The 25,303-nt window shown below is 54.3% G+C and overlaps 2 protein-coding genes across 4 annotated transcripts in view; one reads left to right on the top strand and one right to left on the bottom strand.

Annotated features, from left to right (window-relative positions):
• Positions 1-24,794, bottom strand: part of TNRC18 (trinucleotide repeat containing 18) — a 74,453-nt gene extending 49,659 nt beyond the window's left edge. The window contains 5 exon segments of the mRNA XM_019637505.1: positions 1-765; positions 1,470-1,595; positions 4,512-4,667; positions 22,993-23,425; positions 24,706-24,794. The exon segment at positions 1-765 is cut by the window's left edge and continues 2 nt beyond it. Of these exon segments, the coding sequence (XP_019493050.1) occupies positions 1-765; positions 1,470-1,595; positions 4,512-4,667; positions 22,993-23,179 (1,234 nt within the window). The 5' untranslated portion in view covers positions 23,180-23,425; positions 24,706-24,794.
• LOC109380191 (basic proline-rich protein-like) lies at positions 21,139-25,001 on the top strand. Of its 3 annotated transcripts, none has more exons than XM_019637507.1 (3): positions 21,139-21,940; positions 24,454-24,622; positions 24,804-25,001. In XM_019637507.1, exons 1-3 carry the CDS (start codon positions 21,215-21,217, stop codon positions 24,881-24,883), a joined length of 975 nt encoding a protein of 324 aa, XP_019493052.1. In that variant the 5' UTR covers positions 21,139-21,214; the 3' UTR covers positions 24,884-25,001. The 3 variants fall into 3 exon arrangements, with proteins under 3 accessions (XP_019493052.1, XP_019493053.1, XP_019493051.1); XM_019637508.1 differs by having other exon boundaries at positions 24,808-25,001; XM_019637506.1 differs by having other exon boundaries at positions 24,454-25,001.
• The last annotated feature ends 302 nt before the right edge of the window (positions 25,002-25,303 follow it).

Here is a 25,303-nt window from a genome sequence, read left to right on the forward strand (position 1 = left end):
CCCGCGCGTCGCGCGCCTGCGACGCGATCTGGATGGGACCCGGGCGCTCGTCGAAGGCCTCCACCGAAGGCACGAAGGTGGGCGCCACCACGCGGTGCTCGCGGCCCGGCTCGCGCGCCGCCGGTGCCGTGGGGAAGATGGTGTAGACGCCGGCGGGGCCGCTCTGGGAAGCGAAGGCGCCGGCCGAGGTGGGTGGAGGCGCGGGCGGACCCTTGCCCGGGGGCAGCGGCGGCAGCGGCGAGGGGCAGGGGCACGGCCCGGGCAGCAGGGCCTCCGCACGCCGCAGCCGCGTGCTCTCATCCTGGCGTGGGGCCTCCTTGGTGCCGCGGGCCGCGTCGGCCACCAGCGCAGGGAGCCCTGCGTCTCCCACACCGTTGCAGAGGCTCAGAGTCGATGCTGGCAGCAGGTTCTTGCCCTTGGACTCGGTGGTGGCCACACCCGGTGCCCGCGGTGGCCCTGGCTCAGCCAGGAAGGGCGACAGGCGCTCGGTGAGGCGCAGGTGCCCACGGTCCTGGCGGCCCTCCGCCCGCGCCTCCTGCGTCAGGTCCACCACGCCGCGAGGGCCCGCAGCCTCCTCGCGGGACCGAGGGTCCTTCTTGCCGAACAGCGGGGGCGGCTCCCCTCCGCGGCCCGCTCTCTCCTTGGCTGTACCTTCCCGCGAGCCTTTGGACGGGGCGCCGGAGGAGTGGCTTCCTGGGGTCCTGGAGGAGGGAGCGTGAGCATGCAGGGCGCCCGGAGCCCCTGGGGCAGGCAGGTAGAAGCCGTCTGCGGAGAAGAACGCGCAGCTGTCATCCAGCGCCCCCTCTGCCGGACTAGGGTAAAAGGGTGCCCTGCGAACCCGGGATAAGGAGGGCCATGCACAGCGCAGCCCTTGGGAGGGCAGGCTCTGGAAATGGATAGAACCAAGTTTAAATCTTGCCTTAGCCACCTACTAACCTTTCTGGGCCTCAGTTTCCTTATCTGTGAAAGGGGAAGAGGCCAGGGTTGTTTTAATAGCTGGAGGGCCTGGGCCGGCCGAGTGGCTCAGTTGGTTAAGAGCTCGCTCAAGAGTTTGAGCTCTGAGCAACAGCGGTTCGAGTCCCAGCCCTAGCTGAGCAGCCGCTGAGCTGCCAACAGGTAGCAGGATGGCTCAGCTAAAAAATAAATAAAATAAATAAAATAAAAAAAAGAGTGTGAGCTCTGAGCAACAGCGGTTCGATTCCCGGCCCGGGCTGAGCTGCCAACAGGTGGCAGGATGGCTCAGCTTTAAAAAAAAAAAAAAAAAAAAAGAGCTGGAGGGCCTAAGAAGATAGCTAAGCCGAGCAAACTAGAAGGCTCCAGAAGGCTGTGGGTGGGCCCAGCAAGCCAGTGGGGGCCCTTTGGGGATGGGTGTTGCCTGGAATGCTAAGTAGTGGGGGGTGGCCCAGAAAAGCCCTTCAGAAGTTACCCCCAACCCCAGACCCCCAGTCTCCCCGCTCCTGCCTCCTTACCTTTCTGGGTATCGAAAATGCTGGGCTGGCCCAGCTGGCTGAGGAGGGGGCTCCCGCTGCTGGGGGGCTCCAGGTGGTTCAGGTGGAGGTAGGACGGGTACAGCCCGCTGGGCAGGTGGGAGAAGCCTGGAAGAGAGAAGAGAAGCGGGGCTGGACCACCTCATCCCTCCCAGCTTTCCTTGGAGCTTCCTTCCGGCCCTCTTTTCCCTGGAAATAAACTATTTTGGCTGTCACCCCCAGTGCAAGGAGCCTGAGGTTTAACACCAGCTCCCCAGAGTGAGGCTTGCCCTCATCCCGACCCTGGCACTTCAGGCCTCCCTCCCTCCAGTCCCAGGCAGGCCCCAGGAACGTGGGCTCTCGAATCCACCAGGAAGAGGACCAGAATGGATCCGACTAAAAGGACAAGGATGACGATGGCAGCTCTCCAATTACAGCCCAAGCACTGTCAACTGCTTTGCCTTTGTTATTCTCATTTAAACCTCAAAAACAAACAAACAAAAACCCCTGTGAGGCAGGATTACTCTTTTTTTTTTTTTTTTAGCTGAGCCATCCTGCTACCTGTTGGCAGCTCAGTGGCTGCTCAGCTGGGCCGGGACTCGAACCGCTGTTGCTCAGAGCTCAAACTCTTGAGCGAGCTCTTAACCAACTGAGCCACTCGGCCGGCCCAGGATTACTTTTAATATCCGTTTATACATGAGAACACTTGAGGCTGGGAGAGGACCACTTGCCCAAGGTCTCACAGCAGAGGAGCCCGGCTTTAAGCAGAGGAGCCCGGCTTTGAACCCAGGTCACCCGGACTCAATCTCAGCTCAACACAGGCCAGGTTTAAGGGTTTCTTGGGCCCCTTTCCTGCTGTGGAACCCCAAGCAGATCACTCACTATCTCTGAACCTTAGCTCACCCAGCATCTCCCGCTGACCAGACGGTGCTACCAGGAAGGAAGTCCTCCTGCCGAGGGTCCTCCCAGCCTCCCTACCAATGATGCCCTGAATCAGGGCCTTGCAGGGACAGAGAAGATAGGACAGGGCAGCCTTGGACAGACAGAGAAACAAGACGCCTAAGAGGGCACACAGGGAATGGAGGATCAAGAGCCATTCAGCAGAGCCCAGGAGGCCAGGTAGGTGGGCACTGGGCACAGGGGAGAGTCCTGACACTCTGCCGGGACTGTGGGTACATAGGACCACAGGCCCATTGGAGAGCCCTGAGGGACCTGGGTCCCCCGTGCCCCCAGTCGCAGCCTCTGAGGCCAGGGATGCAGGACTGTCCCTGGTCACACTGGGCCCATGGCTTCTCCCACAGCACCACCTGATAATGACATTAACAATAATCACAAAATAATAAAGACCATTTGACACACGTCATCTCATCTAGTCACTGAAACAGCGCTTCCTATGTGGGCATCAGGTCCCTCCACTTCCTCATCTGTAGAATGGACACGATAGTCTCTACCTCCCAGCTTGTTCCAAGGATAAAGTGAGTTCAAGTGAGCGGTGCCTGGTACATAGTAAACACCCTATGTGTTCCTTGTCATTACTATTATTGCTAGTATTTGTTGGCAAAGGAGAAAACGGAGTGTCAGGGAGGGCAGAGGAGCTGATGGCATACAGGCACCAGAGGCGGCCTCTGCTCTTCAGGCCCCTCCAGCCCTGCTCTGGGGGGCTAAAGTAGGAGCTCAGATGGGACCCCAGCCCAGAAAGCCCACCATGCCAGGCCTAGAGCCCATGCCGCCCCTTTTGTGTGGGGCACACACAATGGGAGATGATGGTGGGAGCACTCAGTGAGACTGGCACAGAGGAGGAAGTGGGGAGATCATGGGCTCAGCCTGCAGTGGGTGTTCCCAGGAGTCTAATCTTCCAGAACCAGGAGCACCACAGGACACCTAGAAGGCAGGAGGAAGGAGCTACCACCCAGCGTCACAAATCCACCAGAACTGGGGGCCGGCCGAGTGACTCAGTTGGTTAAAAGCTTACTCAAGAGTGCAAGCTCTTGGGCAAACAGGGTCGCTGGTTTGATTCCCGCATGGGCCAGTGAGCTGCGCCCAAGTTGAGCTATCAACAGGTTGCAGGATGGCTCAGCTGGTGAGAGCACGTGCTCCTAACAAGGTTGCCTGTTCGAGAGATGGTGGGCTATGCCCACCCGCAACTAATTGAACACAGCACCTTGAGCTTCCGGCGCAACTGGGCTTGGAGCTGAGCTAGCTGCGCCCTCCACAACTAAGATTGAAGGACAACAACTTGTCTGTTCCCCTTCCCTGATTCCCCAACACTGTTCCCCTCCCCCAATTCCCCAATTTAAAAAAAAATTCTTTTTAAAAAATTCAAAGGATTCCTTTAAAAAAAAATCCTCCAGAGCAAGGAAGGGAAGGGAGAGGTGCACAGGGTCCCCCAGGCCCATGCCTTCAATAACAGGGGAAACTGAGGCTCCAAAAAGGTCCAGGATTTGTTCAGGGCCAGCAGGACGCCAGGTCCGCAGATCCCCACTTAGGGGCATCACTGTAGAAGTACTACAGAAGAGCCTGGCGGCCCCCGGTCCCACTGCTCCGGCGAATATTGGCTTGTCGGAAAAGTCATGACGCATTTTTGCAATGAAAAACAGAGAAAAAATACCTCATTACTTTTCCGACAACCCAATATTAAAGAGCTGACTACACTCCAGGGAGACAGCGGCGAGCCGAACAAACTAGGCCCTGCCTTCAGAGTTCACTCTGGTAGGAAAATGGATATTTCATGAATAAACACACAAATAAATCCATTGTCACAAGTGAGATGTGGGGGGGTGGTTTGAGTCCAGCCCTGAAAGATGAACAGGAGAGAGCCAGTGGGGTGGGGTGAGGGGCTGCAAGCAGAGGGAACAGCTCGTGCAAAAGCCCTTCAACAGTGACAAGAAGCACTGAGCATTTGAATGGAGGCCCAGTGACAGGGCTGGGCCCCACCAGCCACAGCGGGGAGGGGTGACTGGAAGGGGGTGGGCAGACAGAAGTACTGGGGACAGCCATCGGCCTGGCCTGGCAGCCCTCACCCCACCCACCTGGCACACTCCTTACCTTCATGGGCATGGGCGGCCCACAGCTGCACCATGGGCAGGTTGCTGGGGGTGGGGGAGCGGAAGGAGAGGTCAGAGGGCAGGGGCACCGGGCTCCCATGGGATGAGGCTGAGGGCCCCATCCCGCTGGCCACAAAGCTGCCCAAGAAGGCCTCGCCTGCAGAGAGAAGGGGGGCTGTCAGGCCACTGCCACCTGGCCCACCACCCTGAAACCCCTGACTCTCCCTCACTGTGAGGAGCTGACACTGGCAGGAACACCAAAGAAACCTCCCGCCCCACCCCAGGCCCCTGACCTCAGAACAGGCCTGGGTCAACTCAAACAGACCCAGCACTTGAGAAAGTGGTGAGACCCCAGGGGACCAGACAAGGAAGCCATCCCAACAGCCCTTCACCTGGGCACCCAGCACACTTGGCTGGCCCAGCCCCACAGGAAGTATGGTTCTCCTCATCCACAGATGAAAGCTGAGGCTCAGTGGGGGGCAGGGACCTCCCTCCCAAGGCCATAGAATGAGGAGGTGGAGGGCAGCTCACGGCCTGAACCCCTGCTCCTGTTCTGGGCTCCTGGACCGGGGAAGACACCCATGAGCTGGGGAATCACCTCCCCGAGGACCCCACAGCAGCCCCAGGCCTTCACCGAGAACTCAGCGGGCCCTATGCACCCATTTAACGGATGAGGAGGCTGAGGCTGAGATGGGCAGTGTCTTGTCCCACAGCCTGGGAGAAGTGACTCAGAGTGCACGCCCAGCAGCGGGTCCCAGTACTATATGTAGATAGTGACTTAGTGCATGAAATCAGTGAATGGATGAGAGCTGTTAACATGGGAGCTGATATGGTGCCAGGAAGCCACGGCCCAAGGGGCCGTCCCTCCAGAGAGCAGAACCCACCCCCACCCCCCGAGGGTCCCTCAAATGGGGGGTGTGGTGGCCAACTGCTACTTGGAAGGACAGCGGGCTGGGGCCTGGGTAGGAACCACACACACCCCTGCCATGCCCCATTTTGCCAGACCCACACCCAGAAATACCTTCTCACTTCCTCACTCCTGCCCCCCCAGTGCGCTGCCCCTCAAGGTCCACACCCCACCCTCCAGGGGAAGACCCTGGCAGGCCTCCGTGTCACAGGCCAGAGGGAGTCTGCGAGACTTGGGCAACAGGCTTCCCTTACCTGGCCTCAGTTTGCTCAGCAGCAAAATGGGGATAATAATGCCTCCCTTGAGAATTGTAGTTAAGAAGGCATATATTTAATAATAGTAACAATGGCAGTGGTGCCCGTTCACTGAAAGCACCAGGCCTGGTGATTGTGATCCTCCTGCAATGCCCTCAGGAGGATGGGAAGAGGTCTACGCGCAGAGCTGGGCACAAGTGTCACCAGGCACCCAGCAGGGGCCAGCTCTGGCCTCCGAGCAAAAGGTTTCCCGAGTGCCCCCTCGGGTAACCTCTCCAAGTCCCTGTGAGGAGGCACTGTCTGTGACAGTCCAGAAGTGAAGTGACTGCAGGGGGCACGCAGATAATGTGTGACTCAGGTGCCCAGGTGGCCCGTCTGGCCAGCAGTGGCTCACAGAGCCTCGCCCAACCACCTCTGGGTCCCCAGCAGCCCTGCAGGCACAGGGGCTCACGCACCACCTCCGGGGGCACAGGATCCCAAACTCTACCTAGTCCCTGTGGGGCACACATAGGGAAAGTGAGGCTACCAGGGGCAGGGCCTCCACCTTGGTTCCCCACAGTGGTAACGGCAGCAGGCTGAGCGATGGGAAGACACCTTCCTGCCACATGCGCCATCAACGCCACCACCCCGCGTCCGGGCCCCCAGACTGCAGCCCAGCCCCCTGCAGCCCCTCACCGGACTCCAGCGCTGAGCCCTCGGGACCCAGGGCCATGGTGGCCGGTCAGTCCACCCATGCAGCCCAAGCCTGGGCATCAGGGCCTCTGCGCCCCGCCAGGCCCCAGGCTTCCTCCTTGGCAGGCAGGCGGGTGGAAGGCTCCGGAAGCCGGCAGCCAGGGGTTTGCGCAAGGGCTTACATCAGCCGCCAGCTCTTCCTGCCTCAGGCCATGCGGAAGCCCGGTGGCCCAGGCCTGCCCCTGCCCAGGCTTGTGAAACCCGCCCAGCAGCACCCCAGGCCCGGATGCCACCAACGGCTCCCACCTGCCACAGGGGCTCAACGGTGCCCAAACTCCCTCCCTGGGGCCCGGCTCCGGGAGCTGGTGCCCTGGTGGGACCTCAGGCAGCTCTGTGACATGGGCGCCATCCCCACCTCAGGAGGACAGCAAGCAGGACAGCGGTACTTATCTGCACATATTCACTGCTCCTACCCGCCTCCCCAAATTATCCTCCTGAAGCAGCCAAGTGATGGATCGCAGATACAAATTAGATCAAGCTCCGAGTGCTAGAACCCTTGGTGCCTGCCTCCCTTTCCACCTGGCCCTCCAGCGCCAGCCCCTAGGCCTCCTCGAGACCCCTCCTCACTCATTCCTCCTTGGGGCCTCCATGTGCCTCGGAAGCTCAGCTCTCTGGGCCAAACCCTGGCTCTGCCCAGGATAACTTGGAAGTGTAGATCTGTCCCCCCCACAAGCGGGCTCCCTCCCCGTGGGTGGGGACTGTCGGCCTCACTTCCACCACATCCAGTGCCAGGACCTGGCACACAGCACGCATCAACTGTTGAACTGACCACAAGAGCATCGTTTCTAACTTCCCAGGACAAAAGCAGACAGGCAGGATTAGGAGAGAAGGTAAGCACAGCCCCTGACCTCGAAGACACCACATGCCACCAGGGGGGGGGCACCTGCCTGGTACCCCTGGGGCGGAGCACAGGCAGCTGACCCCATCCCATATCACCAGCATCTCAAGACTTTCTGAGCCCCACCAGCACCCCTGGCAGTCTTCTCACCATCTAGGTATGCCCCCCTCTCCTCCCAGCTCCTCACACCCACCCACGGAGACTCAGCAGTAGCCACCTGGGGTCACCAAGGGTGTAGACCTCAGGACTTGGTGGCAGTGTGACAAGCCAGAGCCCACCGTCCTCTCTTAGACTTTGCTGGAAATCCTCCAGCACAGCCTAGGGTGGGAGGGGTCTTCCTCACTCCCACCACTGGCTGAGCTCAAGCCTGGCCCTCACCCTGGGTCCCAAACCACCCCCTGGTGGCTAGAGGTCTCCATGTCACCTGCTCACCCATGTAAGCATCTCACTCAGCGACACCTTGGAAGCTAAGATAATGACTGTGGAAACCTAACACACACACATAACCATAACAGACTGTCTTTGTTCACAATATTGGCTAACGCTGCCCAGCCCACGGAGGCACTGGACCCCGTGGGTGCTTAACGGCCTCACCTTCACACAGTCACTTACGGAATCTTCTTCGCCCTTCATGGGGCACAGAAGACGACAATCCCAAGTAACAGGGCACAGGGACAGGGCTGCAGCTGGCCCCAGCGCTCAGCAATCCAGCCCTACACCCCTCATAAGGGGCAGTCTCGCTCGGGCCACCAGGAGACCCTGAGAGAGCGTTCCCACTGTCCTGCGTGCCATCCAGAACAGACCAGGGACCACTCAAATGAAGACACCCCCCGGCCCCCGTAACCAACAGGGCCCGATCATGTTCTAGGTCTGCGCTGGACACTACAGCAGCCACTGGCCACTTGTGGCTACTGAGCACTTGAAATGTGGCTGGTGAGACTGAGGAACCACATCTCTCAGTTTATTAAATTTTCATTAATTTAGATTTAATTTAGCCATGGTCTGGGCTAAAGGCTCTTCCCTGCTGGAAACTGGAGTGGGACCAGGGACAGGCTCTCTGACAGGCAGGTCCCCCACCATGGGGAGGGACTCGACAGAGGGGTCCCCAGGGGGTGACGAAGAGACAAACCCTGGCTCGGACGCCCACTCGCTCTGTGACTTTGGGCAAGTTCCTTAATATCCCCAGGCTGCATGAAACGGATATATCATCGACCCCTGCGGATGGAAGTGTGAATTTTAAAAAAAGAGTTCATTTTTTTTAAATGCTTTCATGAAGTGCCATGCAATGTTGGCTGCCATTACTACTACTATTCTCATTATTTATAATTACAAAACCTGGGGCTCAGAGAAGCCAAACCACTGCTCTAGGTCAGGATCCGAGAGGGACCACTTCTTCTACTCAAATTCCATCATCTGTCCTTCCTTCAAATTAAGTTTTAGTTTTGAAAGTAGGAAGAGCTGGTGGTGGCCCATTATGAATGTACTAAATACCACTGAAATGCACACTTTCAAATGGTAAATTGCATGTTAACGTGAATTTCACCTCGATTTTTTTTTTAAATGCAACAAGTTAAGATCTGCTCTCTGCCTCCGAATCCAGCCTCCCCGGCCAGGCCAATGGACCAGCCTCACTGCCCAGGGCCCAGAGCAAAGCAGGTCCCACAGGCACAGCGATTCCCAGGCTGGCACCTTCCCATCCTGGCTCATCTTCCCAAAGCCCTGGGAATGAGCGAGTCTGGTTACCTACCCGCTTTCACAGACTAAGAAACTGAGGCTCAGAGAGGCTGCCCAGGTTACTGAGCCTGGGTGACCAAGTTGCTAAGCCAGCGCTACAAGGACACTGCCGGACCACTGCCACACCAAGGCCTAGCTCAGGAATCCCACCATCAGGTCCTTAGCTCCAGTCTGGCCATGGTCACTTGGTCCCTGAGCAAGGGACGCTCTCCCCCACCCCCACCCGCCACAGGTCCTGGCCCTCGGAGGTGCTTAGAAAATGGTCTTGTCCTTCTCTGGTCCTGGGTGCCCAGTGAGAGGAAAAGGGTGCCCCCTGGAGAAAGAAAAAAGGCACCGAAGCCAGGCTACGGGGCAATGAGCTTCCCACCCCGTTGCCTGGAGGAGGGGTCTGGGGTCCCCCTGGGAGCGTCAGCAGCAGGGAGCTGGGCACAGACGCCTTCGGCCCCTCTGTGCACTCTCTGCACTGAGCTAACAAACCTTCCCCTCGCTGGGACCCACCAACATCCCAACACCTCACATCCCACATGCTGCCGTCCATGGACAAGCTCCTTGGGAGCCAACAGACCATGAGTTTGGGAGTGAGGGCGGCCTTTCTCAGCCATCACCACCCTCCTCACCAACACCCAGAACACGGGAAGGGCTTCAGGGGTCTGCAGAATCAGAGACTGGCCAAGGTCACCAAAAGGTAGAACTCGAATCCAGAAAAGGTGCCCTCCCTTTCATTCATTCATTCCCTCAACACTTACGCAGGTCCTGTGTGCTACGGGCTGGGGAATAACCCACTCTATAAGGGACTGTGCTGTGCCATCTGCTGGCAGGTCCCCACAGAGGGTAACGGTGAGGCCACCTCAACTGGCCAGTGGAATCTTGCCTCTATAATGGATGTAGTCACTGGGGACCCTTCTGGGCACCTGAAGTCCTTGCTGGTGGGAGTGGGGCAGGGGACCTGATGAGCTCATGATGAGTATAAACGTCTGGTAAACAGTGACAGGCTCAGAGTTTATCATGGTCAAGGTGCCAGGCTGGCACATGGAACAGCACAGCCCCACAAAGGGCCTTTGCATCTCAGCCTGGACTCTATTCCGCCCCCTCCAAAAGCAGCCAATTATGTGTATACACCTCACTCCCTTCTCTTTCAGCTCAAGTGACACTTGGTGAATGTGGCCTTCTCTAATCACCCCACCCCCACACCCTTCCCTGGGTTATTTTTCTCCATCCTGCTTATCGCCGTTTATCATACCATATACACATTAGTTCCTCTTTTATTGTACTTCCTTGTTTATTGTTCCTCTCCACCTGCTGGAACAGGAGTCGGCAGCTTTGTCTTGAAAGGACCAGATACTAATTTAGGCATTGCAGGCAAAGCAGCCACAGACAATACTTACAATTGGGCTTTGTTCCAATAAAACTTTATTTATAAAAATTGGAGGTCAACTAGATTTGACCTAGTTTGCAGACCCCTGTATTACAATATGGGTTTCCTCCACCTCAAGTGCCCTACACAATGCACACTGTAGGTGCTCGATTAATATTTATGGGCAAGGTCAAGTTCAGCTAGGGCTGAGGAAGGAGGAAAGGGGGCCTTTCCTGGGGTCCTACTGAACAGCCAGCATGGGGCTTGCTAAAGGCTTCAGGGCTTCCATAGGGAATATAGTCAATCACACTGGAATAAATATGGTGTCAGATGGGGACCAGACTTATTGGGGAAATCACTTCATAACTCATATAAATGTCTAATCACTATGCCATACACCTAAAACTAATATAATACTGTAATTAAAATTATTTAATATGTTTTTTAAAAAGGTCTAAAAATTCACTTCATTCTGTCTCCCCACCTCCCTCAACTTTGGGGGCGCAGATTCTTGTGCCTTTTACAGCTAAGGAAACTGAGGCTCTGATTCCAAAATCTACACTTTTTCACTCAGCCACACCACCCAGACACTATGCCCTATTTTCATATTTTTTTGTTTTTTGGGGTTTTTTTTAAAGATTTTATTGGGGAATTGGGGGAGGGGAACAGACAAGTTGCTGTCCTTTTGTTCTTCAGTCTAGTTGTGGTGACTCACAGCAGCCCAGCTCCAAGTCGAGCTGTTGTTCACCATCTTAGCCATAGAGGGCAGTGTCACTGGCCCTCATGTGGGATCTGAACTGGGGCCCTGCTGCTCAGAGCTGGTGTCCCAAGCCAGCTCTTAACCTACGCTCCACTCGGCCGGCCCCCCTATTTTCATATTTTCACTCCCAAAGTCCCCTGCCTAACGAAACATAGAACAAATATATTTTCCCTTTCTATTTTAAAACATTTTGGCCTCACAAGCAAAGGGACTGCATCTGTTAAGATGTCATCAGAGCATCTGATCAGCGAGATCAAATCAGGGTTATCACCCAGAAAAGAGCTCATTTCAGCCCAGAGCACATGACCGAGGCATTTCTATGACAGCAGCTGAAAATAGCGTGAGGACCCTCTGGATAAAACACCCTTCAGACTCCCCAGGACCCCACTGGGTTTCCGCTTGGAGAGGTCTGTACTATCTAAGCCAGAGAACGGGTTAAAGCCCTGGCTGTAAAAAGAATCTTATCACTCAGTCAGAATCCAGTTAAATCACAAAGAAAGAACTATGGTAAACTGCGAATTGAGTAAAAAGTTAACTGTTCATTAGAATCACAAGGGTTTATCAAAGCCAGATGATGTCATTGTCATCTATCCAATTAGCACATGTTTGGTTTGGCTGTGGGGAGAGCTGGGTGGGAGGCAGGGAGGGTGAGGGCAGAGCCAACCCATCCTCAACTTTTGGAAAGCAAAATCAGTTAAGGCTTATCAGGCCCAGGAAGGCATGGACCCATTTCTGGGGGTCCCTCCCAAGGAAATCACCAGACTTGTGGGCAAAGGTGTCCTTATTGGAATGTTCAGGACAGCCAAAGTCATCTACAGATTCAGTACAACCCCAGTCAAATTCCAGAGGGACAGGTACTGTGTGATTCCCCTTATGTGAGCAACTGGAGAAGTCAAGTTCATAGAGACAGACAGTAGAAGGGGGGCTGGGGGAAGGGAACGAGGAGTTGTTTCATAGGCACGGGGTTTCAATTTGGGAAGATGAAAACATTCTTTAGGAGATGGATGTTGGTTGATGGTTACACAACAATGTGAATGTGCTTAATGCCACTGAACTGTACACCTAAAAAATGGCTAAAATGGTAAATTTATGTTATGTATTTTACCAGTTTAAAATAAAAGTTATATAGAAACACAAAGGACCAAGAATAGCCAAGGTGGACAGGCCGAGTAGCTCAGCTGGTTAAGAGCTCGCTCAAGAGTGTGAGCTCTGAACAACAGGGCCACCGGTTCTATTCCCGACCCGAACTGAGCTGCTGCTGAGCTGCCAACAGGTGGCAGGATGGCTCAGCTAAAAAAAAGAAAGAAAGAAAGAAAAGTAAAGAAAAGAAAAGAAAAAGAATACCCAAGGTAACCTTGAATATGAAGTACCAGATCAACACCAAGACGTCGACGCGTACAATAATGAAGCTGGTTGGCATGAGCACATGTTCAATGAACACACCTATGGGACGAGGCCGTCCAGAAACAAGCCCACAGGTGCACATGGAGGAGAAAGGATGGTTTTGTAATAAATGCTTAGATCCGGTCAGCTTGCATCTCCCAATGGGAAAAGCCATGAATGTTGATTGACCCCCTACTTCACATAAAAATCAATGCCAGGGGGACTGCAGATCTCCATGTGAAAGGCAAAACAAGAAAGCTTCTAGAAGAAAACAAAGGATGAGAAGGGCAGGCAGCAGTTTCTCAAAGACCATTTAAAAAGCAGTAACCATAAAGAGAAGGCTGACATACTGGATTACATTAAAACTGGAGCTTCTAGCCATCATTCCATGACACCATTAGGAGAAAGATGAACCACAGGAGGAAACACCTGTGCGGTATGTCACCAATTGTATCCAGAATATATAAAGAGCTTCTACAAATCAGTAAGACAAAGACAGACAACTCAATGTAAAAATGGGCAAAGACTGGACAGGAGGATCACAAGTAAAAATATCCGAATGCCCAATAAACTCATGACAAGGTCCTCAGCCTCTTAAACCACGGAGAAAATATAAATTAAAACTACTACACACCCACCAGAAGGGTTAAAATGAAAAAAGGAAAGACGGACAATAGTGATACACAACCACAGGCAGCGTAAATTAGCACAACCACTCTCAAAAAGTTTGGCAGAACCTACCAACCTTTCCGACCCAGCCATGCCCACACAAGTAAGTGTAGAAATGCACATAGCAAGTCGTACTTCAAGAATCTTTCCACCAACAATGGCCTAAATTGGAAAACAACCCAAATGTCCATCAATAGCTGGATAAACAAATTGTGACATTGTCATACAATGGAACACCTTCAGCAAGTAGAATTACAACCACACAGGACACAACATGATAAATCCCAGGACCTCACACAAAGAGAACACACCATGTGCTTCCATCGATATGATGTGTGCCAACAGGTCAAGGTAGAGGTCACCTTGAGGCAGGGAAGGGGCAGTGATGGAAATGGGGCGTCTGGGTTTCTTTGTTAACCTAGTTGATGGTTACACTTGTGGGTTCAGTGTGTGAAAAAAAATAATCGAGCCGTACACATTTATGATCTGTGCTCATTTCTCTGTGAATCTTAAAAAATAAATATCCTTTAAAAAGAGATCAATGGATAGGGAGGGGTCATCTAAGCACAAGCACGGTAAATATTACATTTAGAGTAATTTTCATGGAAAACTCACATTGACAAAATTTGCAAAAACCAAAACTAGTAAATAAAGTGAGCCAAGAAAGGAAAAAAGGAAAGAAAAATTCCTATCAATATCCCACCTCTCCCTGGCTCCTGGCTTTCTTGCATCGTTCAGGCCATGCTCCTACATCCTTCCTATCCCCGCTGTGTGACCTTGGGGAGGTAACACAACCTTTCTATGCCTTTCTTTGCTCAAAAGTAAAATGAAGGCAGCAAGTAAGGAAAGAAACTGTAAGTGGGGTCACGCCTGCGTCCTCTGCTTTGTGGCAATCCCGTTGGCTTACCCTGCATAATCTTGGTGCTGTGGCTAGGCCACAGGACCTGTGGCCACTGCCACCGTCCCCAAGCTCCCATCGGTGCAGCAGAAGTGGCTGAGCGGTGTCAATTGCAGAGGTTCCTCTAAGCCACGCAGATGCCCAGGAGCTACAGGAGCCACCGAGCCAGCCAGATCCACTGGCTTCTGCCCCACCCCGTCAGAAGTGGGGTCTGGGGACTGGCCTGAGAGAGGCGGGAGGCCTGCCCCAGCCTCTGCATCCCATCCTGCCCTGCTACAGGGCTTGGTTCCTGTAGCTCCCTCCCTCCCTCCAACTGGGAGCCTGCCCTGACCCCCCCCCCAAGGGGGTCAGATCCCAGCAGGCATCTTTTAGCATCCCACAGCCCCCAGCTCCTCCCCGCGAAAAGGGCAATCGGGGTTTACCTGCATCCCTCCCCATCTGGAATTTGGGCCCGCTGTGGGCTGGGACTTGACTTGCGCCAATCAGATGCCTGACCCACAAAGTAGGTGCTCAAATCTAAATAACTGGGAATCCCAAGGCCGCCCTGGGCCAGGGCAGTCAAGGCCACAGTCTAGGACAAAGATATGCAAATGTATCCACCCCAGCCTCGCCCCAGGGCTCCAGACTGTCTCTCAATTCTGAAGCAATTACGGAGGATTTCCCCATTGATTTTCTTTTCCCCCTCACGGAGTTCTGGGCCTAGAGGAAGAAGTGGTAGGGAAGGAGGGAAGGCCTTCTAGAAACTCCTGCTTCTCACGAAGTGAGTGGGGAGGGCAGTGACAGAGGACTCAGGTCTCCCAGGCACGTGGGCCAAGGGAAGGAGAGCAGCTGATCCTAGGAGAGGCGGCGCCGAGTTCTATCAAGACAAATAAATGCCAGAACCTCAGGAAAATGTCAGGAATGGGGTTTAAAAAGGAGAGAAAACAAGAGAGGCATGAACAGGAGACCACCTCCACAAGTGCCTCTTGGAAGTGGGAAAGCAGAGGGACAAGAAGTTGGCAGGGTGGGGGGTGGGGACACTGCCGCCTAAGCTTGGAAGGGGAGTCATCAAGAAACGGAACCTAACACCATGGACCCCACACCATGAAACACCAAGGTGCAGAGTGCAGCAGGAGAGGAATTGAGAACTCCCCTTCCCCTCCAGGAGCCCTCTGTTTACTGGGAAAATGACCAAGGACTTGTGCTGGGTTCTCAGGACTAGGGTGGGGCCAAAATGAAAATGGGGTCTCAGTGAAAATCTTCATCTTTAAAAGGTACACTCAGCTCCAGGTTTAAACTTCCTGCAGGACTGACCAAGTCAGAAAGGAAAGACCTACAGACACATTCAGGGAGTCCCACATTGCCAACAACAAGTCCCACCCCTGGACCTGAGTCCAGTCAGCTTGTTAGTGCCTCTTAAATACCAAGAGACACCAGAGAATCAATCACCAGACACTCACAGTCTCCAACGTGAAAGATAAATGAGAAGAAGAAGAAAAAAGAAAAACAAGAGACAATGCTTGAGAGAAGAAAACTCCAGGGAAAAAAAAAATTAATCCCCTCCAAGTGATGAGAAAAAATGTGTCCATGAAACAAGAACAGGATGTTATTTAAAAAGAGGAGCCAGATTATATGAGCTCCTAGAAATTTAATATATGACAGCCTAATTAAAAATCAACCTGAAGGGTTAGAAGAAGACACAGTTGAGAACACCTCCTAGAAAGCAAAAGAAACAAAAAGAGATGGAAAATAGCAAAGAAAGTTTAAGAAAAGTAGATGAGCAGTCCAGGAAAGCCAATATCTAATAGGAGTACTAGAGAGAACAGCAAAAGTGGTGGGAAGAGAATTATAAAACACTAATAAAATTAATAATCATTCAAAAAAAAATTCAGACTGAAGGCTTTCTTTCCAAATTGATGTGGCTTATGGAACACCCAAACAGCAAAGGCAAAAGGACCCAGAGCGAGGCACGTCAACATGAAATTTCAGAATGCCAGTGATACAAGAATAACAACAGTAATAACATCTATGAGGCTTACTTTGTGCCAAGCAATGTTCTAGGCATTTTTGTACCTAATTTCATTTTGTCCTCATACAAACCATAAAAGGTAAGCCCTATTACTCATTTTACAAAAGAGAAAACAGAAACACAAAGAGTCAGGTAACATGTCCAAGGCCATACAGCTAGTGTGTGGAAAAGTGTGTATATGAATTTTAGAGCCCATGATCTTAATTATAACACGGTTCCAATAGATCTTAAGCATTTGGAAAAGGGGAAGAAAAGTTCATATACAAAGATCAAGAATCAAAATAGCATCACACTCCTCAAAGTTACACTGGAATTTAGAAGATGATACTGCAATTCTTTCAAAACACTAAGGGGAAATTATTTCCAAAATGCCAGTCAAGTGGGAAGGTAGTAGAAAGGCATTTCAGGCATGCGAAGTAAGCCTCAAAGACATTGCCTTCCATGTACTTTCACAGAAAGCTACTGCAGGATGTGCTCCATCAAAACAAGAAAGTAAAGCAGGAAAAAGGAAGGCATAGGAATCAGGAAACAGGAGATCTGACACAACAGAGGCAAAGGGAGTTTGAAGGATTATGGCCCTACCACAGGCCCAAGCACCAGGCGAAACAGACTAGAGCAGGAAGATGTAAAATTCCAGCAAGAAAATCTCCAAGAAAATAAAGAGGCAGCTCATCCAATAGATTTGACCAAATGAAAAAAAAGTACCTAGAGACTGGAAGACAGAGAGTCTAAGAAATTCCAGCAAATGGGGGGTTGTGGGGGGAAGAGGCAATTAATAACTCCAGGAAATAAAGAAGTAAACTCCATTACACCACTTGGCTAAAACATATATATTCACAAAGCCAAAGCCATAATAATAAAACTAGTTTAAACAAAACTGTATTTCACATATATAGGGAAGACGGGAGACGTCAACATTTGGTGGCGATGTAATAACAATAAACATTTACCAAGTGCTTATTATAGTCAGTACTACTCTAAATGCTCTTTACATGTCTTAACTCTTTAATCCTCACAACAATCTCAGGAAGTAGGTGCCTTTATTATCCCCCATTTTACAGATGAGAAAACCAAGGTACAAGAGGTAAAGGAATTTGTCCACGGTCCCCCACTAATGAAAGGATGGGAGAGTCAGGGTTCAGATTCAGGCAGTTTGTGCAAAATCCTCACTCACCTTCCATAAAAGTCAATAGAAAAATCTCAAAAACTGAACTATAACTAGCAGTTGAAGCAAATTATTACTTAGAAATATGAATAGAAAGAGCCAAAAGACTTAAAACTGGGAACCAGGAATGGGGGGACATTAGGGGATTGCTGGTTTTCTTTAGAACCCTTCTAATGCTACTTGACTTTTTTAATGATGTATGACTTTTACTCGAAAGTTTATATTAAGCATAAAGCAGAACTGTACACTTTCAATGAGTAGATATTATGGCATGCAAAGTATCCTCAATAAAATTTACAAAAATTAAATTAGGAAAACCATTTAAAATGCACACACACTGATACACTACTACAGACTCATCAGAATGTATGTTACACCAAAAAGAGGAGAAATATAAAATAAAAATGACAAGTTCAGGTTGGGGCCCTGGAGTCTAAGGCACCCGGGGACCACCCAATTCCAGGGGCCCTGTGCACGGTCTGGACTAAGGCAAGAGGCCCACGAGCCAGGAGCTAATGGTCACTGTAATGACAGCAATCACTTTTGCTGTAACTTTTGCAGAAGGCTGTAATTTTGCTAGGCACCTGGCGTGTACTTGCTCATACAAACTTTACAACCACCAGATGAACTCAGTACCACTAATGGACCCATTTGATAGATGAGCAAATCAAGGCTTACAGAATCACCACATAGCCAGTAAACAGAAGAGCAAGAGCTAAATCCCAGCATTCTGACCTCAGCCTCCAGGCCGCCCTGCCCCATATGAAGCAGGAGGTTCTTTACCTGGAGCCAGCAGGCAGCATGGGAACCTCGGCTGACTCATGAAAGCCCAGAATGTATAAAACTGCTAGTGAGCGTGTGGAGAGGGTTTTTGGTTCCAGGCTGCGGGTCCATCACTTTCATCAGCTCATGAAGGAACCGCAGATGCAGGCAGTGGGTGCATTCATGTCCTGCAATGGTGGCAAGGAGCTTTGGTGGTTCCCACCTAATAGCCCTGACTTCCTCCAAAGTCAGATGCCAGGCCTCTGTGGGCAGCTGGTCTGGTAAGGACCCTAGCCTTGGGGGCCAACACTGACTGCTGGCCAGGACTCCGAGCAGCCCCTAGAGGCCCAAACCCTGTCCTGACAGCAGCTCCTATTGGTTCCCTCAAAAGCTGAGCTGGGAAGTCAAGGACAGGGGTGCCACTGGGTGGGAGACAGGGCCGCGCATGACCAGGTGGGAACTGTGTCAGATCAGACAGCAGATGGGTCCACACAGGAAGCTAAGAGCATCCCAAGCTGGCCACATCCAGATCAAGAATGCCCAATCACAACCTCTCCCCAAATCTGGTCCTCCCCATTCCTCCAAAAGTAGCATTTTCCAAAAATCCAGGCATTGTCCCCATTCTCTGCCCGTCCACATCTCTTAGCAGCCCAACCTCCACAAGGCACCAAACCCTGGCCACCTCCAGCCTCCATCCCTGGTCACTATTCACCTCCCTAAAGCCTCCTTGCAACTGGCTGGTCACCTGCTTCTGTCCCCATCTACCAGACAGTCTCCGGCCAGCAATCGACACTCATTTTGTCAAATGTTTATTTTGAAATAATTTCTTACTCAGAGAAAAGTTTGAAATAGTGCAACACATTGCCATATGACCTTCCCCAGGCCCGGCAATTGTGAGCTGCTTTTTCACCCTGTGTTATTTGATGTCATTGGATGTATCATTACCTCCCATGTAGCACATAAATTACACTGCTTTTTCTCTTCCCGAGCCATTCCCGAGTAAGGTGTAAACATCGCGCCCGTCCCCTGCCCTTACACATTGCAGTGTTCCTACTTCCTAAAAGCAAGGGCACTCTCTTACATAACCACAATACAGTTATCAACTTCATGAAACATAATATTGACTTGACACTATCAGCTAATCTACAGTCCATATTCCAATTTCGCCAATTGCCCCAATGATGTCCTTTAGAGCTCCAAGATCCCTGCTCCAAGATCCAATTGAGGGCCACACATGGCCTTCAAGCTGTCACTTTTTTTTTTTTAGTCTCTTTTAATCAGGAACAGTTCTTGGCCTTCCTTTGCCTTGCATGCCACTGACATTTTTTAAGAGTCCAGACCAGTTCTGTAAAATGTCCCTCAATTTGAGTCACTCCCTCCATTTAAAACCCTCCACTGCCTTTTCATTCCTCAGTTTCAAACTCCAAGACCTCATTACAGGTCCCACCCTCCTCCTATCGCCTTCCTTTCCCATCCCAGCTCCCTCCCGCCCGCCCGGCCACTCGCAGACTCAAAGCCCCTCACCACTCAGGCCAAAAGAGACCCTCAGCATTCTGTCCATCACAGCCTGTACTTCTACCTAAAATGATTTCATTCCCTGATTTGCGGGTTTATTGCCTGGCCCCCATAATAGGATGGGAGCTCCAAAGAAAGCAAAGATTTTTGTCTGTTTGGTCACTGCCGGATCCCCAGGCCCAGAGCAGTGCCTGGCGAGCAGGAGGCACTTGGAAATCATTTGCTGAGTAAATGAACAGTCAGGAGAGAAAGTGCTGGGGGATAAAGAGCCAGGGGGTCTGGAGGCCCTTCAAGATTCCAGACCCTCCCCCAGGCCTCCCTATGCCTCTGACCAGAGGAAGAAGCACCCAGCAAATCTCCCTTATCTTTGGGACCACATCACTCCACCGCCAGCCCACTGATTAATCTTTTTAAATCAATCCCAGTAGGCTGACAGGCTGGATTCCACAGATAGAGCTGATGGACCCTGGAGAAAGCTGTGACCCCCAATGTGCATCGAGGCCTCCCATCCTGATCCTTGGTTCCCACCCCTCATTCACATATCCTCCAGAGTGTGGGGGCAGGTAGAATCAACATCCAAGTACAAAATCCTGCTAATGGCTCTTTAATTGCAACTGAGGAGGGCTGAGTCCTGGCCTCCCAACTCCTGAGCAGAGGCAAGCCTTCTAGGTGCTTGTCATTTACTTGTCTATTTCACCAGTGGCTGTGAACATTTAAGGCCCTCATATATATCAATACTCAAGGTTATGGGAAAGCTAAACCACCACCCTTTATTCCAAACCCCATTTATTCTTGATTTCACCTCCTCTTCTTCACAGGCAAGAACCAAATTCATCCACCTCCTAGAACCATGATGCAGAAGGCAGCTAGTCCTCCTGCAGACCCTCCCTCACAGCAACCTTTTGGTTACTACCTGTCTGGATGGGGTCCCAGCATCCCCGCCCCCCCAGCGAGGGTCCCCTCCCACCCTGAGCTCTCCCAGGGCAGCTCCCTCTGCCTAGGAGGGTTCCGGAGGATCAACAGGACCCCGCCCACGCTGGAGTCCAGAGGTAACAGGGATGGCCTCTTCCTCCCTCACTGTGTGACCCGGGGCAAATAGCTCAGCCTCTCCGGACTTCCCAGTACAAAAATAAACAAAGATGGGGCTGATAACGCTGGCCAGACCCAAGAAGCTGACAGCCAAGAAGGCGAGGGCGTTGAAAGAGAAATTTTAGCACCTGCACCCCATAAAAAAGGGGGGAGGGGTGCTGGGTTGAGGGATTTGTAATCCAGCCCCACCCAAGCAGTGAATGGGGAGCAGCTCCCCACCTCCTAGCTAATGGGATTAGTTAGCACAGGGCTCTACTCTTGGGCGTTGGCCTGGGGCTGAGGTCTCTGTGAGGCCACTCAAGGTGGGGCAGCAAGGGGCAGTCAGCCCCCCACCCTTCCCACCCAACGAGCACAGGGCTGAGGGATGGCTTTGGCGGCTTTTCCCCTGCAGCGTTTCCCGAGCCCGCCTGCAATTTCCTCCATGACCTCAGCCGCCGAGCACGCAGAAGTTAGGCAGCTCCTAATGCAGGGGCAGGAGGCGCCAAGACAGGCCTCTGCGGCCACCTCCGGCTGCACTTCCTCGTCCCGCCGCCCCCGGTCAAGTAGCTTTCCCGCTTCCCGCCTCAGCCTCCCCATCTACCTAATGGGCGTTGGGCAGTTGACTGCTGCGGTTAGGTCAGGCGCGGCCCTGGCACGATGCGCGCACGCACAGGCGCCCCAAGAGTAGCGACTTTTTACCGCTTTGGATTAGGGCTCTCGGCCTCTGCCAGCCCGACTCAGATCGGAGACGGGAATCCGCGGGGCCTCTCCCTGACTCAGAAGGCGAGCGAAGGCCCTACCAGCCAGGAAGACCCCGGGTCCGATTCCCAGGACGCTGACCCCCTGCCCACCACCGCGGGCTGGAAAGAGAGACCGGATGAGCTCAGAAGACACGCAGACAAAAAATTACCGCGGCCTCTGGGGGCGCACAAAAGGGGACAGACGTCCCAAGCGGCCTTTTGTACCCCGGGGCCGCCCCCAACCCATCCTCTAGGCTCCGGCGCTCTTCTTACGCCGTCCTCCGGGCCCCCCGGGGCGGAACGCGGGCCCCCAGCTCCCGGGAGACACGCGCGCCCCGGTTCTCGCACCCCCGCCGGCGGGGATCTCTGCGCTCCCAGCCCCTGCGCGGCCCCTCCCCCGCCCAGCGCCTCACAAAGGCCCTTTGTCTCGCCGAGTCCCGGGACTCTGGTTCCTGAAAAGTTCCAGGAGAAAAACCGAAGAGATAGGCCAAAACGGCGAGCGCAGCAGAGTGGGCAGGGTCGGTGGGACAGGGCCAAGGCGGCGCAACGGCCAAAGGTGTCCCCTCCAAGACCCCAAGGCCGAGGGGAGCGTCGGGGGCTACGAGAAATTACGAGAGCCCTAGACTACTACGGAGTGGGAGAGGTGGGTTCTCTAAAAGTCGAGGCATGAGACGCCAGGCACAAACTGGAGGCAACCGGGGAGGAGGGACCGGATCTCTGGAGGGCCCCGCGTCTCCCTTCCCACCGCTCCCTCCTGGAGCGGCCGCGGCTCGCCGGGACAAGCTGCTTCCTGCCGGTCACTGTCCCAACCGAACCTAGGCAGCCCCTCTCGGGAAATGGCGAAGGCCGCTGGGCCTTCTCCGCCAACTCCTCCCGCGCGCGGTTGGATACCAGGCGCAAGATTTAGCCAACGCCGCTCCAGCCCGGCCGATCCGCGCTCTCGCCGCTTCTATCCCCCAGCTTCAGGGCGGCGGGGCCCAGTGTCTGCGTCTCCATCGCGCCGCGCGCCTGCCTTCCCTTCAGCGTACAAAGGGTCCCCGGGGTCGGGGTCGCTGCTCTCCTACCACGGTGTGGGTTCCGAGGCCAATGTTCTCCCGGAGGACGAGGGTTCCCGAGAGCTGCCCGACCCCCGCCCATCGGAGGCCAAGGTCCTGGTACTGGGGTTCCCGTCCTCCCCACACCCCCAGGCACTCGGGGCTGGCTGGAGACCCTGCACCGGGCGAGTGGAGAAGCTAGAAACCAAACTGGGGCCCACTCGCGCCGGCAAAGCCATTAGCCAAGAATAGATTCGCGCTCCGGGAATGGATGTCTCAAAGGGTGTAGGGCTGGTTTCTTTTCTCGCCCAGGTTTTGAAAGCGCCAGCCTAGCCTCAGCCACAGGGGATAGGGGGTTGGAGTCGCCCCTGACGGCTCCAATTTCCTCAGACGGGTGAGAACCCGGCGAGCCGGGGGAGGCAGCCGAGCAGCGCGCCCCTCTCCGCGGGCACCTCCCGACCGGCCTCAGCTCCGGGCCCCGGGGTCTCCCCGCCCCGAGAGCCGAGACTGCTCGCAACCCCGTGAACAGGCCGAGAGGGAGGCGCCGCGCCATCGTCGCGAACGCTCGGGAACAAACCCAGAATTATTTCCGGGGCCTCCCTCCCTTGGACATGGGGTTGGGTGGGGGCAAGCGGGGGTTGGCAAGACGCAGAGCACTTACCCGGGTGCGGGTGGAGGTTGAGGCCGGCCATGTACTTCCCAGGCGGCAGCGGGCCCGGTAAGCCCGAAGCGGGCAAGCGTCCGGCCGTGGCCGCGCCCACGCGGTGGCTGTCCATCGCCAGGCCGGACAGCAGCGGCGGCGGGGGGCCGTGCACAGACCGCGGAGGCCCGAAGTCTCGGCCATCCATCCTCCGCGGGAGTGCCGCGGCCAGCCCCCCACCCGGCCCGCCGGCCTCGCTCAGCGGGACCTAAAAGTTCGGCCTCAGCGTAGTCCCAGAGTCCTCGGGCGGCGGGGGCTCCGCGGCGTGCATGGCGGCGGCGGCCAGCGGGGCTTGCGCTGGGCAGCGGGCCCGCGGCCCAGGACGCACAGGCGGCCGGCGGTGGGGCCCCTCCCGGCGACCAGGTAGAGCTGAGCGAGGCGGCGCACACGGCGTCTTCGCGGGGAGAGGAGAACGGCCGCGGAAGAAACAGAAGGGAGAAAAGGAAAAAGGGGAAGAAAAAAAACAAACAAGTTTCAGAAAGTCGTCTTGCCGTTCGGTGTCAGGGGCTGCCGATGTGGTGGCCAGAAATGAAATCGGGAAGAGCCCCTTTTCCATAAAAAGTAAAAATCCATGTTCCTTCCTCCGGTGGCTTCAGGCTCCCGGGCCCGGGCTCGGAAAGTGACGGGTAGCCCGCTGCGCCCCAGCCCGGACTCTGCCTCCGCCGCTCACGGGTCCTCCCGGACCGGGGAAGGCCCCTCGGCCGCGCCCGGACGGCGCAAATACAAACCTTCGAAGTGTGTTTGATTCCTGGGCGTCACATGCTCCAGGGTTTCAAACAGTGAAACCTTTCCAAGAGCAGTTCGAAATGTCTCTCTAAACACCGTGTCACTATCTGACCCGGAAAGTTTAATATTTAATCTTTAGCGGCCCTCGCCTGTTTTCTGAGTTTGGTTTCCCAGAGATCGTCCCGAGCCGCCCAACTCACGTGTTTTTTTTTTTCGGGAGAAAGGGTGCAAAGCGGCTTTATTATTTTTAAAGAGACTCGCCGCCCCCCCTCGGGCCACTGTGAGTCGCTGAGTCCGAGTCCGAGCCGAGGACCCGAGACGTGGCATTCTCGCCCGAGAACTGAAAAGAATCCTTCCAAACAAGCTTTGGTTTCATTTTCCAACGCCCGGGCCTGGGAATCCTCCGGCCCGAGGACGTGGCCTGGCGCGGGTATTTGAGGGGCGTCAGAGGGGAAGGAAAGGGCTCAAGGGTCTCGCTCCTACCCTACCTTCCCTCCCACACCCCAAAAATAACCTACAAAGAAAATCCTCGCACCGCGCGGGCAGACCGAGGGGCGCCTCCCCCAGCACTGGGAAAATCCCCCTGTAGTTCCAGTTTAAAGCTGTTTGTTTAAAAGATTTGTGTTGGCCGAGTCCCGTGGGGGCGGGAGAGGGTCTTGGAGCCAACCCCTGCCCTCGCTCTCCGTCTGCCCGCAGCAGCTTGGATTCCTGATTTCGGAGGCCGGAGCGCTCCTAGAGCCGCGGCGAACGCCAAAACCGCCGGCTCCCGGGTGCCCGCCCTGCGTCCCGCGCCGCGAGGTGCAGACCCCTCGGCCGCCAACCCCCCGGCCTCCTTTTCCAGCCTCCCTCCACAACTTTGCTAAAGGTGCTTATTTTAACCCGGTTTTGGTTACAACCACCTCCTCCTCCTCCCTCCCGTCCAGCTCTGGTTACCAGATCCGCGTTTACTTTGGAAAAATCTTAAGATCGCCACATCCGAGGATACATGTCTTAAGCAGGCGATGAGCTTTCCGTGATTTTTTAAAAAATGTTCTTTCTTTTAAAAGCCAGCGCTTCAGGGCATGCCCCGGCGCCCCACTTTGGAGAAGTCGGGGTGAAGCCCCCCGGAACACCCTGGCTCTGGTAGAGAAGCTGGCTCAGCCATCTGCGGGCTCCGCTGCGTTCTCCCTACTTTTCTCCCCCTTTTAAATGCAGTTAAAATGGCTGAATTCCGGCTTTTAATTAAAAACAGCCTATAATCGAAAGCGTTTCGGTGTCCCTGGCTCCCCCGCCGCCTGCCGGGAACCGAGAAGGGAACAGACACCCCTCGGCCCGGCTGGGCAGACTGGATAGGGGCTGGGGGCTCAGGTGGGCGCTCGGGGAGCAGCGGCTCGCCCCCACCCTTCCCAGGGCGCCCCCACCTCGCTGGCCCTTGTCCCCGATTCCATTCTCGGGGGGCTGCAGATCTGTGGGGATCCCCCGGAGCACCCCGAAGGGGAGGTGGGGGTCAGCTGGAGAAGTTTGGAGACCATCGCGCCTGGCCAGGGGCGGGCGGGCGACCCAGCGG

Source organism: Hipposideros armiger, unplaced genomic scaffold (genome assembly GCF_001890085.2).
Source record: "Hipposideros armiger isolate ML-2016 unplaced genomic scaffold, ASM189008v1 scaffold_33, whole genome shotgun sequence".
NCBI lineage: Eukaryota > Metazoa > Chordata > Mammalia > Chiroptera > Hipposideridae > Hipposideros > Hipposideros armiger.

Excerpts from the sequence above, each read along its gene's own strand:
- LOC109380191 (XM_019637506.1), top strand. The coding sequence starts at position 21,215 with ATGCGCGCACGCACAGGCGCCCCAAGAGTAGCGACTTTTTACCGCTTT. Across the intron at positions 21,941-24,453 it reads ACTACTACGGAGTGGGAGAG|CAGCTTGGATTCCTGATTTC; the intron begins GTGGGTTCTCTA and ends GTCTGCCCGCAG.